We start from the raw sequence: 18,002 nt of genomic DNA on the forward strand, positions 1-18,002 counted from the left end.
CTCCCCATCAAACCCCACCATCATATGTTGGTATGGACTATGTAGGTTCCTGCCAAAGTGGAAGGCTTTGTCATTGATTGTCCAGCATTTCACAGAATATTGACAGCAGTGGATCATCAGAAGACGAGTTAGGGTTTAGTGTTGGTCGGCAGCGGCTTGCCGCTGGCAGGAGTTTCTGTACCATTGTTGCAGAAAATTACTCTTGATACAGTTCCGAATGTTATCATCTTTCATATATGAGCTAGTTTGCTTATCCCAATCTATTATGAAAGTTAAAATTCCCTGGCTTTAAACTTCCCTGGCTTTTCTGTCTTATTTGAGCATCATTTGTAATCACACTGCTACCACGGGATACTTGCAAAGTGCACTGTTTAACCATTCCACAGAACTGCAGCACATTTGTACAAACCATTCTCATTTCTTTTAAATCAGCTGCATTTGTCAAGGATGAAGCTATTGCTCTGCACACACTGCATGAATTAAGTGTGATTCAAGCCTCATCTGTTCTCTAATGGTCAAATAGTATTCCATGAATTTACATACTGGTTATGGTGATGAAATGCATAGCATTTTGATAACAGATTGATTAAGTGGAAGCATTTTGCATGGTGGTATCAAGATTGTGGCTTTATGTAGGATGTATTCTAGAATTCCATACAAACCATTCTTGTCCCAATATCTTGAACTCCAAAACAATGTTGTTAAAAAAAGCTTCATTCACAGTATTTTTAAAATTATTTCCTTTCTAATTTTCAATCAGTTTTCTTCTATTGTTTTCACACACTGCTTCACAGATGAAGAACACTGAAACCACATTCCCAACATTTATGATCCCTTTTTTTCCACTAGCTTGTAAATTACTTGCTGCTTCTCCTGTCCCTTTCCTGGCCAATGTAACAATTTTCTTGCATACTATGATTCCATTGTTTGAGGATTTATTCCACTCGTCTTTATTTTGGCTGAAAGTAAAAGCAAGTGATACCAAATGACCAGCAAAGAAAGAAATGACATAAGGTCCTGCCTCCTATATTTTTGGCCTTGGATCCAATTGTCTCACAGCTCAATTAAAAAATACTGTTTTAAATTTAAAAAAAAATGTGCCAGCACAGCATTGATTAGAGCTTGCACACCATCAGAAAGCTTCTCGTAATGTACAGGTCTGGCAATGAATTAACATCCCAAGTGACCTACATTTGTCACAAGGGTAAACGCAGTCAGCAGACACTCTTGGGAGTAAAGCAAACAGTTTTAATTGGCAGATGTAGGTAAGGATGACAAGTCAAGTGGGATTTAAAAATGTATATATTTTATTTCCTGAACCCGTGCTTGTCATTCCAATTAAAGAATAAAGCAGTTGAGAAGTAGGCCATTTGGCTCATCAAATCTGCACCTGTCCTTCTGAGTGATCCTGTTAATTTGATTCTCCTGCTCTCTTCGCATATGCTTGCATTTTTTTTCTCTCAATTATTTACCCAATTCCCTCTTGGCCACTACATTCAAATCTTCCCTAGCATCCTATTAGATAGTGTATCACAAGCCCTAATTACTTATTGCACAAATAATTTTTTCCTCACGTTCCCATGGTTTTTGTCTTAAATCTGTTCTCTCTGGTGATTATTAACCTTGCAGATAATTGGAAATGGCTTCTCTTTACTTACTCTATCTAAATCCCTCCAGATTTTAAACACTTCTATCTAATATCTTCTTGGCCTTCTCTGAGTAGATCATCTCCAGCTACTTCAATCAACCCATTTGCTTACAATCCCTTGTAGAACAAGGAAAGGGATAGCACTTCATTTTTCAAATTGCTCTGCTCACCACTGAGCATCTGCCAAGGAGATATCTAATGTTGGTAAAAGAGCGCAGCATGTCGATGTTAAACATGCAGTACATCCGGGGTAGCAAGTACCGCACCTGTCCATGCAGTGAACTCAGTGATTTGATTAATGGAATATTTCAAATTATTAAGAAATCTGCATTTAAATTCTGCCTGCCAATCACAGTTCTCTTGAACATCCAATAATTGTGACTGCAAGTATCAGGCCATGGGTGTAAACCCTGGTCTGCAGTTGGGAACTAATTAACTAGTTTTTCCTCTTACTGGTGGCAGTGCTCTTTTCAAGTTCCCAATATTTGGCTGACCACTTGAAAGTGGGCTTCCCCTAACCCACCGATAGTACAGAAAGGCTTTCACTTCATGGATCCTGTCTCGCTCACCTCATTTTACCTGCTGGATTCATTAGGTCTGGGAATTTTAGCCACCTTTAACAAAAATATGCTGTTAAAATGAAGCTACAATTGATCTAGCCACTACTTGTGTTCACCTTTCTTGGTGAAAAAGCCACCACCTTTTTAGTGTAATTTCCAGTGTCCTGGTGGCCTCACTGATGCAGCAACTTCTGTAATCAGAAGCCTTTTTCACCATTTCTTCACATCTCTGATAATCAGGAATCCAGTGTAATTGCAATTGCATTTCATTCTGTAAATAATCTTTGGCTGTATCCTGCTCATGGCTACCCAAGAGTTCTGTAGGGAACCACTGATTAGCTACAATGTGCATGTTAATGCATTCCAGACTTGTATGTGTACTACAGCACGGAAGTACGGAATATGCTGGATATGGACACATCTCTCTTATCGCTCTGTCACTGGGCTCATTACTAAAGTACTGAGCTGCAGGGAAGGATACACTTCATTTTAGTGGGATTGCTGGCTTGAATGGAAATGTGTTTCTGCTCCCTTGGCTCAGGACATTGCCAGAACAAGAGGTCTTGTGTTCATATTTGAGCTCCAGCAGGTTCTGGATTTCCATGCAGCAGGATGCAAGTGCAAAGTCCAGAATATGCTGATATGTAGACCGCACCTAGTCAATGATGCTCTATGGAAGCCAACAGTTCGATTGCCCAATGATTACTATTGGACTGGGACACAATTACAAAGGGTGTATGGTCAAATCACACCATGTCAGAAATCTTTCAGTGAACCTTGCATATATATAAATATATAAGCTATCTTCTGTGCTGTATGTGCTTATAATGATGACATTCCTTATTTTGAGAGTAGCTATAATAAGCCAGTTCATGTACTGTATATTATTTGGGGGCTCAAGTAAAAGTAGGAAGATCTAGGCATGATATAATATCTTTAAGAAAATAATAGGGAAGGACGTAACCTAACCAGATTAACAGATTGAAGAAAAGCTGATTTTGAGAGGCTAAGAATAGAGCTTGTGAAGATAAAATAGGTAACAATATCAACAACAAAGGGAAACATTTAAAACAGTGGTTCACAAAGTGCAGGAACAATTTATTCTTCCAGAATGAAAGAACAAACTAAACCTTTATGAGATTGCGGTTCCATGAATGAATAAAGATATAAGGGAACAATTGAGGGTAAGGAAAAGGATGTACATTAAGTAAATAGACAATGAAGAAGTCATAGAAAAAAAAGAGTATGCTATTTGTCCTTTCAGACTTGCTCCATCATTTAGTGTGAGTTTGGCTTATCATCCACTTCATTTCTCAGTTCCCATTTTCTTCCTATGTCCTCTGATCACTTTGGCATTAGAAACTTTCCTTGAATATATTTATTGACTTGACCTTCACTGTCTTCTGTGATAGAAAATTCCAGAGGTTCATTTCCCTCTGTGTGAAGAAATTTCTCCTAATTTCAGTTCTTAATTGCATATCTTGTATCTGAAGGCTGTGATTCCTGGTTCTGGACTCCCTGGCCAATGCGGAACCTTTTCCCTGCATCCCATCTGTCTAGTCCTATTAAAATTGTATAGATTTATTAAGGCCCACACCCAATTTTAACCCAACCACTTTATGATGATTGAATGGTTAAAATCAGAGGAGTCCACCACATATTGCCCCTTTCTGATTGTGAATCAATGGTTCTTAATTTGCTGCAGCAACTAACCCTGTTCCAAAGTATATACGGTAAAAGCCAATGGGCATCTGCTGAATATATTAAAGTAGTTCTGCCTGGATTGGAGGAAACTGACAAAAAACATAATACAGCAAAATTTTGGCACCCTCGGGACTTTGGTGCCAGACCAGCAGATTTTCCAGGTTATTGGATGTTACTCCCATTAGTACCCAAATACACCTTTATTTCACTATTTTACATTTTACAAATTTTCTAGTAAATCCAGTGAGTTTAATGGGAGTGGGAAATACACAAGCACTCAGACCCTGGCTCCGGCCGCACATTTCGCTTGCACTCTGAACCCCTGGCTCACATTAGGGCACCTACTGAATGTAATGACCATGAATGTAAAAGTTTTGCACAGTTTCTTCTTTTGTATAACATTATTATGAATAAAGTCTGTTTTTGAAATAAAATCATTATGGACCAATGAATGAGTCAGATTCTAAACAATCAGGATTTCTGAACAATTTGATGCTGGAATGTTGGAATTTTTTTCAGTACAGAAAATACTCCAAAATGGATGAACATAACATTAAGGAAAGGAAGCAAGAGTCAGTTATTTGGTCTCATGTGCCTGCTCTGGCTGATACTTGCCACTTTCCTTCACTAACCTCATACACCTTGGTTTCCTTGAAATACTGATACCTCACTTAGTGTTTGGGATACATTCCCAGGAACTAAAACATGAATTGAATCAGTACCAAGAGTGTTGTGTTACACATATAGATCTGCATTACTGACAGAACTGCTGTGCAGGAATCTGGCTTGAACTTCTGTCCTCCTTTCTGCTGCTTGTTGCTGTTCCCAGGAACTTGGGTGTCAGCACCCTGGTAAGAATCTCTGCCCTTCCCCCCTGAAAGACTCGCCCTGTTCACCTGTAGACCATCTGGGCTCAGCATAGGGACGCTCATTGAAAGGTATGACTCAAGACTGCACAGTGAGTGTGGTCCATTGCTGGGGACTGTCAGCACCTGCCCTATGTGTTAACAGATCATGTCTCTCTTATCACAACTTGCTTGATTCGATTGAAACTGCTGACTCCATATCTCTTTGTTTGGCTGCTCAATTCTCCGCAGCACAGAAATTTCTCTATGGTAATAAGCTCAGCAGTGGTTGCTGATCCCTGAGCTCCTTGCCATAGGGAAATTTCTGGTCCGGGGGCAGCTGTGCGGCCAAACCAAGAGGAGAATCAGCAGCTTCCAACACATCCGATAGGTGTTGATGAGACCGTAGGATGTGATTAGTCTCTCAACACCTGGAGCAGGTCTCGCATCTCGGCACTGAGCAGCCACACTGCTTGCCCTGAACTGCCCAAAACCAGTCCTCACAGGCAGCTTCCCCACACTGAGCCTTGGGGCAATGCTTAGGTGGGGGAGTACCAGCAGTGGGCAGGGGCTTGTGCCAGGTTGCTGGCACAGCAGCGTACAGCCAGGGGACTATGTACCTGTGAGTGCTCATTCTGGGGGAACAATGCACTGTAATAAATCAGTACTCAGTGAGATGGTGATTAGCTGGCTACCAATGTACCTAAAAATATATGGATCTCTGTCATGAATATACTCAACTGTGCCTTCACAGCCCTTTTGGTTAAACAGTTCCAAGTGATCACCTCTACTGAGTGAAGAAATTTCCTCTTTTCTGTTCCGAAAGACTGACTTTGTTTTCAGACTGGTTGTAGATACCCCAGCCAGGGGATACATCAACTCCATATCTACCCTGACAAGTCCGATAAGAACTTTGTGTATTTCAATGAGGTTACCTCATTGGATATAGTTGGAAATATGGACAGAGAAATGGCAGATGGAGTTTAATCAAATGTGAGCTGTTGAACTTTGGGAGGTCAAATGTAAGAGCAAGGTATATAGTAAATGGCAGGACCTTACTAGCATGATCTTGGGGTGCAAGTCCACAGCTCTCAAAGTGGCGATGCAAGTGGATAGGGTGGTAAAGAAGGCGTATATATGCTTGTCTTCGTCATTCGGGGTGTTGCGTATAAAAGTAGGGAAGTCGTGTTATGGATGTATAGAACTTTGGTTAGGCCATATTTGGAGTATTGTGTGCAGTTCTGATTGCCGCATTACAGGAAGGATGTGGAAGCTTTGGAGAGGCTGCAGAAGTGGTTCACCAGGATGTTGCCTGGATTAGAGTGTATTAGCTTTCAGGAGTGGTTGGACATACTTGGATTGTTTTCTCTGGGGTGTGGAGGTTGAGGCACGACGTGATAGAAGTATATAAAGTTATGAGAGACATAGATAGGGTAGATAGTCTTTTTCCCAGGGTGAGAGGGGAAAAATTTGAGATGTGCAAGACAAGTTTTTTTTTCCCCCCCACACACAGTTGGTGCCTTGAATGTGCTGCCAGGGGAGGTGGTGGAAATGGATATGACAGTAACATTAAAGAGGCATTTAGACAGGCACATGAACAGGCAGGGAATGGAGGGATATAGATCATGTGCAGGCAGATGGGATTAGTTTAAGTTGGCATCATTGTTGGCAGAGACCTAATGGGCTGAAGGCCCTGTTCCTGTGCTGTACTTTTCTACGTTCAAGAATTGAGTACAGATCTGCTTGGTGTTTCCTCATATGACAAACCCACCATCTTAGGAACAGTTTGTGAATATTCGTTGCACTTCCTCTATTGCGAGGATATTCTTCCTTAATGGGGACACCAGACTTGTACATAGTCTCTTTGATGTGGTTTCAGCTGGGTTCTGTTTAACTGGAGCAAAATTTTGACCAAACTAAGGAGCAGACAGCTTCTAACATCATAAAGCCTTTTATCTGATCTTCTGAATCATTGCCCAGACGTTAGAGAGAGGTTCGATGAGGTTAGTTGGAAATTGCAAGAGAAATGAGACCACACCAAAGTCTGTGGAACACCCCTGAAATGAAACTGAGTTGGAAAGTTTCCATTACAAAGATTGTAAAACAAAGCAGCATGGAGTAATGCAGCCATTAAGTTTTTGTTTGAACATACTTATTAAAATTTATTTTTCTATTGGCATTTTTGTTTATCTTTTTGTTAGAATACAGTTTTATTGATTTTGGTCTTGATTGAAATGATGTACAGTGAGAAAATTTATGCTCTCATGTGTTTTGTATTTCCATCTAACCGTGCATCTGCAGTGCTCTGCCAACCAGCATTCAATCTTTGAAATAGTCCAAACATCTATCTTGTAATGCTTAAAAGCTTTTCTCTATAAACACTTTTGCCATTACAACAGAAATGTTATGCACTGATTCACAAATTTTAGCAACTTTAAGGCTGCTACAGGATGCATTTTGTAAGGAGACATAAGAGCTGAAATTTTCATTGAAGAATATTGCTGGTAAATGTATATTGCTTTCCTTGATCTTTAAATATCAATTTTTGTATCACTTTCAAATGTTTTATCAGCAGTCGTATTAAAAGATAATTCTGAAAGATAAAACAAATAGACCACAAATATTGCACTTTAGTTCTTGTGTTTCTTTTAATTTCCCTGAAGGTGGAAATATAATCAACAAACAGCACTGTCATCAATATTACCCAGTTCTTTTTTCTGAGAAACACATCATTGTCCAGAAGCTGGAGAAATGTCAAGTGAGATCAGTTATAAAATGCAAGAGGAATAAGATGCAGTATGGTGTGTGTGTGATGCCCCAAACCTCTTATCTGTAATTTTGAATATAAAGCAGATGTTTCATTCTGGAATAGTTCAATGTGCTAGCCCTTTTGAAGAGATCCTCCTGCAATTCCCACCATCACAGAAATCAACCTTTAGCCAATTTACTTCACTCTGCATAATATTAAGAAATGACTGAAAGCACTGGATATAACAAAGCCTATGGGACCAGGCAACACTCTGGCTGTAACACTGAAGACCTGCTTTGCAGGAACTAACTGTGTGTCCATCCAAACTGTTCCCATACAAATATATCACTAGTATCTACCCAGCTATGTTCTGTTCACGACAAGCAGACAAATCCAATCCAGCTAGTAACCAACCATTGAGTCTCCTCCCAATCATCACTAAAATATGGAATATGTCATTACCAAGTGACACTTTCTCACCAAGGACCTGCTGACTTACGCCCTGCTTGGATTTTACCAGGACTCTCTAATTCAGAGATTGCAACCTTCTTCCAAACATGGATCAAAGAACTGAATCTCAGAGGTGAAGTAACAGTGACTGGTCTTAACATCAAGGTAACATTTGGCCAAGTGTGACATTAGCAGCCCTAGTAAAACTGAAGGTAATGAACATTAAGGGGTTGGAATCATATCTCACACCAAGATAGTCATCTGAGCCCCAGGACATTGCTGCAGTAGTAGCTTGGGTAGTGTCCTAAACCCAGTCATCAGCTGTTTCTTCAATAACCTTCCCTCCATTAAATGCCCAAAAATGGGGTTGTTTGCTGCTGATTCTACAATGATCAATTCCATGAAGCAGTATGTCTTCAGGCATCGAGGTTTAGATAACATTCAAGCATTGGTTAATTAGTCACAGATAATATTCATACCACAAAAGTGTCAGAGGGAGTCTGACCATCTACCCTTAACATTCAACTGCATTCTAATTGCTAAGCAACCCCCGCGCCCCCCCCCCCCCCCCCCCATCAGCATCCTGGAGGTCACCATTGACGAGAAACTCAACCAGGCCAACCATATAAATACAGTAGCCACTAGATCGCCAAAGTCTGGATATCTTGCAGCAAGTGATTCAACCACTGACACCCAAAAGCCTCTCCATCTACAAGATACAAGTCAGGGATATGTTGAAATACTCTGCACTTGCCTGGATGCTCGACAATAAATGGTGGGCTTTGCAAAGATACCCAGATCCTGAGAAATTAATAACTAAGTAAAGCAGGGGCTTAGGAATAGTGATTCAATACTCTTAATTTTGCTTTCCAAGTTTACAACAGTAATTTCTAAGAAAGATACTGAACCTCCTACCCACCCCATTATATTGCCTACAAGAATAGGATGCCAAGGAGAATCAAAACCGAAAAGAATGTAGTACGCTGAGTTTTTTTTTGAGACCATTTAAATCCAAATCTCAGTTTAGTATGTAAGATTCTGAAGTGATTGAGTGACTGCTGAGAGTAAGTTTCATTTGGCTGGGGAATTTAGAACTTGTCAACAGAGACTCAGGATAAAGGGTCAGAGACATTTTGGATGAGGTCAGGATGAATTTCTTTACTTATGAGATTGTGGATATTTGGAATTCTCTGCATCAGAGATCTGATGATTCTTAGTTCTTAAATGTATTCAAAGCTGAGATCAGTAGATTGGAATCCTTTAACAAAGGGATCTGGCAGGAAAGTGGAGTCAAGGAAGATTAGCTATAAAATCAACAAATTGTTAAAAGGGATTGAAGAGCTGTATGGCCTTCTCGTTATATTCCTTTTACTCTTATTTATACATTGTTGTAAGGAAGGTGTCATTTATTCTCTGGAATCCTGTACTAAAATTACGAGCTTCTGGTGGTTTTGGAATCACACAAAGCTTATTTGTTTTTACTTCAAGGATCTTGTGACTCGCTTGTCTACAAATTGGAATATGATACAATCAGCACAGTTGTTCAAAATTGCTAAACTATTCTGTTTTAAGAATAGAGTGAGCTGCTTTATATGTATCTTAAGAAACAAGAACAGGAGTCAGCCAGTCAACTGCTCAAGTCTGTTCGACTTGGCCTCAACATCATTTTCCTACTCTCCAGGCTTCTTGCTTCCTTTGTATTTAAATGTTTGTCAGTCTCTTTCCTGAATAGATTCAATGACTCTGCCTCCACAGCTCTCTGAGTCAGAGAATTCCAAAGTTCATAACTCTGAGAGAAGATATTTTTCCTCATCTCCATCAGAAATCTCATCAACATCCTGAAAGTCCTGGTTTAACCACATAGCCACTATGACCAAGAAAGCACACCAGCACCTCTACTTCCTCAATAGGCCGAGGAAATTCAGAATGTCCCTGTTGACTCTTGCCAATTTTAACAGATGCACCATAGAAAGCATCCTATCTGGATGCATTACACCTTGGTATGGCAACTGCTCTGCCCAAGACTACAAGACCATAATCCCAAACTGCCTATCAAAGTCTGCCATCTGATCCTGGCAATCCCTATGGATGGGCACTCGGAAAGATGGAGATGGTCACATCATTTCCAAAGCCCTGCCACACTTCTGCTGTACAATGCTTCAGAAATCACTCTCAATATAGCAAGTAACAATAATAATAGAAAGGGAACTGATCATTACAATATAGCACAAGATGTTTAGTCACAGTTAATTGGGTAATGTGATTTAGCACTGAAGAAATGTTCTGCAATTAGTGGCTCAAGAACTGGTCTCTGTTGCCGCAACAGCTGCTAATTCCTTATTTTGTTTCTTCACAATGCTCTGCCTTGGCTGCATTTTGTGGGCTCATGCCAGGTTGAAGTAATGGAGCATGTAGCTTGTGAGAACTATTTTGGAAACCTGGATGGGGTTTGTCCTGTACATATGCTTCAGTTGATCTTTACACAAAACACTTTTCAAATTTTTCTGTTTAATAAAGAATTATGGTTTGATTCTGTCTTTGGCAGGGTACACACGTATTGGAAACTGTGCTTGAATAGAGTAACCTAGGTCACTTGAGAGCGTGCTTTCAAGTAATATATTGTCTTTAAATAAGAACATCTTGGGTCTGTTGGGAAAACACAGTCTGGGCAGAATGACTCTACGTTAGTGGTTACTTGTCATTTCCCTATTTTCCCTGTAAACACGATGACAAAGGGGAGCAAAATTTCAAATTATTATTGAAAGTCTGTGCATTTCGATTATCAGGCAGTGTTGGATCTGGGTGGACATTTGATTCTCTCAGAAATGAGGATGATCAACCTTTGCAAATAGGGGTCCCTGATCATTATATGAATTCTAAGTGCCACTTTTGACTCTACCTTTGCTTCTTGCTTAACTCCCCCACAAACCACACAGGCAGTAGCTTTTTTTTTAAGGACATTAAGAGATCCTTGTCTATGCTCAGAGGAAACTAGAAGCTGTAGTCTACTCTGTATATTTAGGTTGAAAGTACTTCATTATTTTACCTCCATGTTGCTGTGGGATCTCCAGAAATTTCCATATGGCTAAAAGCTGCTTCTCCATTCCATTGCTTCTCTTTAACAGTCAGACTCATGTTTGACAGCTGCTCTGTTACGTTTCTTATGTCTCCAAATCAGAGCAGGATTAGCAATATCAGCTGACTTGTGGTTAAATGATGCCTATCTTCAATTGACATTACTGACATTATCTCGAGTCAGCCACTCACTGGATAGGTACCAGAACAGAAAGTTGCTCCACATTGACGTTAAAAATAAGCTCTTCTGAATTAAAGGAAGCCCACTTTTGAATATGATTCTTAATGGCAATATGGATTTTGACTACAGAATGCTGGTTCTCTTTCGCATTGATATGACTCCTGGACCTGATGAATCATGCATGTGTGACCACTTTGATAGCAGGAGTGTAGGCTGGGCTAATACCAAGCAAAGCCTGGATGGTCTGAGCTTCCACAACTAAACTGAGACACTGTTTCCACTTGAGTTGCTTGGAAGTTGAGATATCCGCCATCACCTGCTGCACAGTGGTGGGATCTATGCTACCAATTTCCGGCTGGTGATATTGGGCTCCTGGCTCTGTGCACAGCCCAGCTGAAGATAGGAGAAGATTGCAATCTGGTCCTCTATCTCTGACAGACTTTCTGGCAAGACAGCCAGGCACTTCCACCCACACTGCTCTTGCAGGCCATCCCTTTGTGGTCATTATCTAAGTCCACTGGAGCAGAACTGGTGAGCAATCTAACCTTCTGAGGAGTTGGCATACAATGTGCTCAGGCCTGGCTGCACTCCCCTCTGCTATAGCTTCTGTTTGAGGGCAGAAATTCTAATGGTTTTGTCAGGAGCCTTGCTGGGCAAGTAACCTGTTAAATCTGAATTTCAGTAGGACATGTTAAGGCATTAAGATGCAGGTTAATTATCGTTAAAGCTATGACTGAGCACTGGTTTGAGAGATAATGATCAAACATCCTGTTTGAGCCTGAATTAGCTCTGCATAAGAAACTTACAGGATGTCAAACACTACCTTCCTCTGCATCTGGCTATTCCTCGGTTGTTCACACAGTGTTGTCATTCTTCACAAGTACTTAATGAAGAAAAGACTGTAATGCATACAATTAATAACATTATGTAAAACATTATGAGTTTTCATATAAAATTTATATTTAATTTTCAATTTTGCCAGTTTTTAAGCATGCAGGTTTATCTGGGATGTAAGATGATAAACAATGGTTGCTTCATCGTGTTTTACTTGGAATTCTGAAGGATTTTGTTGCAAATCAGTCTTAAAGCTTTTCTGAAACTTGTCATTTCTTAACATTTCAAACTGTGAAAGTTAGAACAGGTAAAGTTCATATAACTACATTTTTTTAATTTGCTTTTTAGACTCCACTTAATTGACTAGGATGATCAGACTATAAACAATCTTCCCATGTTTCTGTCTTACAATTTAATTCTTTCCTTTGCTTTTCATGCTGTTCTTTTTGCCAATACAACACAACCATTAGTGGGGGGAAACTAACAAGTGGTTTATTCAGTCTGATTACCTGTATGGTTATTTCTTCCCTCGTGTTCAATTAATCAAATGCCTGTCATTGTCAGTCATGTTAATGAATCCTATTGGCTTAAATCATTAAACTTACCATGGCAGTTTTTCATGATTTTTTTTATTAAATGTCTTTTATTCCAGATGGATGGATGAAAGCATGATCCAAGATATCACCCCCAAACTGATAGGAGACCGGCCAAACACATACACCTATACAAAGGCACTTGCAGAGTATGTGGTCCAACAAGAGGGTGGGGATTTGAATATTGCCATTATCAGACCTTCCATTGTTGGAGCAAGTTGGCAGGAGCCATTCCCAGTAAGTCATTTTGTTTTAGTCCAATGCATTTTATCAGGGTGCTGCTACTATTAACTCTGAGGCAGAGTACCGATTGTATTTTTAATCTTGTTCATCTTTTGGGTGGACATGAGGAGGGAACCATTTAGTTGGGTGGACCTAAGAGGAGAGAGGCATCAAAATGTGTGTATTTCTGTTTATTCACAGTTCATTCATAACTAATCCCTGCTATTATATCCAGAGAAGCACATGAACTCCCATGGAGTCCACTATGTTGCTAGAGGTAAAAGGGAGATCATGTTCAAATCTGTAGCTGTCTATTAGTGCTAGGTATGCGGTGGATGGTCAAAGAGCCTCTGTGAATATGTGAGTACTGCTCAGGTCTTGGATGGGTTTGTGCCTTCTAATAAGATAAGAATTATTGAGAACATGGGAACCAAACCACTTTGAGGAGGCATTTTGAGAGTTAAGAGCCAAGTTTAAGTGGCTCTTCAAATCGACAGTTTTTTGGCTGTGACCACCATGTAGGTTACACTGCAATCAAACTAAAATTTAAATGTTCTACAAAGTGCACAATGTTGACTCAAGTAATGGTTGCAACTCAGAGGATTCACCTGCTCCGTTCGGACAACTGGTAGGCTGATCCGTACAGTATTATAGCGTGTAAATTAGCCTCCTTTGTTTTGGTTCAATGTTGTGAATTAAGCTGAATATCTGGAAATCAAAGAAAGACTGCAGACGATTAATTCCTTGACCTTTCAAAAATGTATCTATTTACACTTTAAATATTTAAATGAGATGGATTTGTATTAATTTATGGTTTTAATTTATCAAACCTAATAACCAATATCAAACTTTTTTATATGGTTTGGATCAGGAAAAACAGTGCAAGGGCATTGGTTCAGTATTTTAAACCATAGCTGGATAAATGTCCTGGGATTGATATAGATTGGTTTTGGTTACTGTGCAGCTGTGGCTTGTAGTGGAGATAGGGCTTTTGCCTCTAGAGAACACATAATAATTATTCAATTGTTGACTTTTGGGAATGGATGCAAATTTTCAACCATTTCTTGCTTTCCTTTGGAAAATTTCCTTTTATAGATGTGTGTATTTTAGGCAATATTGTCATTAAAATTTAAAATTGTAAACTCGATCTCTATATGGTTACAAACTTCCTGATCACAATTCCCATCGCTGTAACCGATAATGTAAAATATAAATAGAATGCTCAGAACAGGGGAACTATTTTTCCCATATAATACTGACTTTTGCGACAAGGAAAATGTGTATTTCTTGAAATTCTATGTTAAAATTGTTAACCTACAGAGCATATGTAACTATGCAGTCTAGTTAAGAATGGTGAGAGATTAATTCTAGTATTTCCAGATCAGCAGCACCCATGAGCTGGAATGAGATGCGTCTTATTTTAAGTTGGTTGCAAAGGATTTCTACTTGGGTTTCTTGGCTGATATCAGCAAATTAATTTAATATAATCTTTTGTTCAAGCTCAATGTCTTGCAACTTACAGCAAAATTGTTTCTAAAAAAATCTTAATTTCAGCACACAATTCAGTAGACAAACTAGATCTCGTTTACTAGAATGAAAAGGTGACTTAGTTCTAATGTCATAATCTTACAAATGTGCATGGATGGAGCCATAGAGCAGAGAAACAGACCCTTCAGTCCACCGTGTCCGTGCTGGCCATGAAGTACCTAAATATACTAAGTCCATTTTCCGGCACTCCTCCCCGGCCTTCATAGCTAAAAAATGAAGAGAGTACATAAACATTTATCTGGCTCTAAGTACCACTTAAATGTTTTTAAAAGTCATGGTCATAAATTGTCCTGTTCATTTGATACTTTGAAACCTGAAGTAGCTTTTCAACCTTCAACATACTTGTATCTTTCCTTTAATATTTCATCTGCTGAATCAATTTGTTTTAAATTTTTTATAACATTTTCAAAGTGGAATCTGTTTCTTGTTTATAATGCTGATACGTCATATTTTCAAAGACTATAATCTGACATCCTGTTACTGAAGTAGTAGTGTGTGGAAACCTGTCTGTAAAATCAAAACACTTTGCTGATTACAATTATATTAACTGTGACCATAAAGTCATGAATTAAAAAACTAACTTCTTGACGTTTTTTAATTGAATAGGGTTGGATCGACAATTTCAATGGACCAAGTGGGCTTTTCATTGCTGTATGTAAAGGTTCTTCATTTATGTTTTTATACGTAAATAAATCTTTCTTAGAAGTTAGTGAATTTATAAGCAAAAAAATAATGATGGTAGATATTCCTGGGTTCCTCATACCCATGTACTAAAATGAAGCAGCATTCCCAAAGTGCACGCCACACATTCAGACTTGGGATTGCCTCAGTGTCATATCCTAGGCTACTTAAATAGCTTGGGCAGTCGTAACATAGGCTAGTCTCTTGCCAGGACCAAGCACGTTCACAGAAACGGGATACATTTCTTCTATGGGATCCTCAAACTGCCACTGAAACAGCTGCAGATCCACTGGTTGTCATAGACAGAGAGAAATGACATTGCCAGCTTTTTCAAGGTCCCCTTTGCGTGGGTGCATAACATCTAGAAAAAGAGGCAAAAGGTGGAAATTGCCCATCTTATTTTATTAACACTGTTCTACATTCATGTATAGTGCTATCCCCATAGGAAAGCTCAGCATTTCCCAGTGTTAAAAGATTGACTGTCAACAGGGTCTCTGTCCTTTAATCCAGAACCTTGCACATTAATGGTGCTCAATTCCTGGTTGAATGCTAGGGAAATCAGCACTTGTATATGTTGTGTTATGCAATTTGCAGTTAATCAGAGCATTAAACCAAACTTCTGTCACTTACAGATTGCTTTCCTATACATTCCTTGTTCCCTAGACATTTATTCCCAGAACTTTAATCTTGTTTAATATTGGTTTTGAAGAGTCATTAAATTAGTCAAATTCTATTGGGTCAGTAGCTCATGCAACTCCCTGCATTTTTCTGGCATTAAAGTTCAAGATGTATGAAATTACTTTTTTATTAGTTTTGAGGAAAGTTTTAAATTAATGAAGCATAGGACCTTAGGGAAAAAAAAGCTTAACTGAGAGTTGAGGGAACTCTCAATAGGAGATCCATGAAGATAGATGTCTTTTGGTATCTTGAAGCAATTACATATAGGAAAAGGATCTGAAGATTTATGAAGATGCCATTCACAGATAAATGGGTGTATTTCTTCAGTACAGTAATATGGCACTGAGGAAGAAAATGGAGGTGAGAAGCTGACAAAACCTGATTTTTGCAGACCAGTTGTGGTTTAATTGATGCAATCCAAAGTTAAGCTTTTGGTTATACAGGAGTTTTTGTAATAAATTCAAAATGCTGAGTTTTGAGGGAGCATTTTGGGGAAAAGCTTAATGTAAAAGAATTAAAAACTGACATACAGATAGAAATTGCACTGTGCAATAGAACAGTATGCAACCATGATATGGAAACATTATTGAGGTGATCCTGGAGCCAACTACCTGGATGAGGTCAGTTAGGAACAAGTCAGATTGAAGCAAAGCTGGTCCATTTCTAAAGTCAGAGTATCTGCTTATTGATGTCGGTACCAGTGCTTATTGATGACGGTGCCCTTGCTGTGGCACAGCTGGGAGATTGGCCTGAGGGCTTAAGAGTACATTGGGAGATGCAGAAGGAATTAGCAGATGTACCTGATCCCAAACAGTAGGCGAGTCCAAAGATTTAAAGGAAAAAATTTGGTCCTTCTGCTGTTTTCTGACCTGTCTCCAATGTGGTTATTTCTTAATTTTTGTTGGATTTTATTTTGTTTGCAGAATGAGATTTTGCTGGCAGAGCCATCTTTTATTGTTGATCCCCAAAGGCTCCTGAACTAAAGATTTAACTACACTGTCAGATTGGGGGGCCTAGATTCACATACAAGGCCGAATGGGTAGGAAGATGGATTTCCTTCCCTGAAGGACACTAGTGAACCAGATGGGGTTTTAAAAGAAATCTAGTGACAGATGGTTTTTTTGTTAAATAATTTTTGGTTGGTTTCATTATTGTCTTGGTGGGATCTGATTCCACGTCACTGGATAGCTTTCTGTGCACAAGGCTGAAGACATTGTGTATAGCAGATTATGTACATAGGCCTTTGTTCTGTGAATTTCTGTCATTGCAGAGTGAGGACATTTAGGAGGAAGTGTGTTAGGCAGTAGTTTCAGGGTAGGCTGTATTGTGACAAAGGGGGTACTTTGGGTGGCAATCCCTGCTGAGGATTGCTGAGGAGGTGGTGGTTGGAAATTGAGAAGATGGTTGTAGAAGCAAAGATTGAGGAGATGATCAGAACATAAATAACATTTTCTTCCATAATACATTAGCTTGGTAAAATTTGAAGGTTGTCCAAGTTCGGCAAGGCCAGTAACACAGTGATCCACCTGGCTAGTGCATCACTTTCCCAAAGTGAATTGGCTTATCATTTCAAAAGTCATTTGCTGCTTCTGAATCAATCTGCTTAACCATACCAGATAGCAACTCATCTTTCTTTGCCTGATCTGATCAGGAAATCATCAATTATTTCAAATTCCCACAGTCCTTTATAATTTAACAGATTAACTGTTCAAGACTCTTTACCTTTAAGAAAGCATAGTAATGTTAGCTTCAGTCATTGCATTTATAAGCTGCACGCTTTGCAGTGGATCTAAATAGATTAGAAAGCAGGACTGGTGACAGACACCCAAATTAGGAATAGTGCTACATGATTGAGTTTCTAAAAAAAATATACTTTTTAAACATACCAGCCATTTTTTAAATTTACCATTATTCACTGCTTATTTCTTGCAATAACTTCCTTTTACATTTTTGTGACATTTTTCTTTCTTTCTTCAGTATGGACAGTTAGGAAGTTGTGGGCGTGCTACGTTGGCGCTGGAAGCGTGGCGACACTTGCGGGCTGCCCCCCAGAACACTACGCAAAAAATGCATTTCACTGTGTTTCGATGTACATGTGACTAATAAAGATCTTATCTTATCTTTTTTTTACAATTTCTAGTGGTTTATTCTTCTGTTTCCTTTCCTTGTCAATGTTTTAGCCATCTTAGCTGATTTCTAAAATTCTCCCAATCCTTGGGCTTACTATTTTTCAT

General features: G+C 39.2%; 1 protein-coding gene across 4 annotated transcripts in view; it reads left to right on the forward strand.

The window, feature by feature from the left end:
* si:dkey-97m3.1 (fatty acyl-CoA reductase 1) overlaps positions 1-18,002 on the forward strand; it is a 128,408-nt gene that overhangs the window by 87,260 nt on the left and 23,146 nt on the right. For all 4 annotated transcript variants that reach the window (XM_052030574.1, XM_052030576.1, XM_052030577.1 and 1 more), the window contains 2 exons: positions 12,699-12,876; positions 15,016-15,060. In XM_052030574.1, coding sequence (XP_051886534.1) covers positions 12,699-12,876; positions 15,016-15,060 — 223 coding nt within the window. The remainder of the gene's footprint in view (positions 1-12,698; positions 12,877-15,015; positions 15,061-18,002) is intronic.

This window comes from Pristis pectinata, chromosome 15 (assembly GCF_009764475.1).
Source record: "Pristis pectinata isolate sPriPec2 chromosome 15, sPriPec2.1.pri, whole genome shotgun sequence".
Lineage (NCBI taxonomy): Eukaryota > Metazoa > Chordata > Chondrichthyes > Rhinopristiformes > Pristidae > Pristis > Pristis pectinata.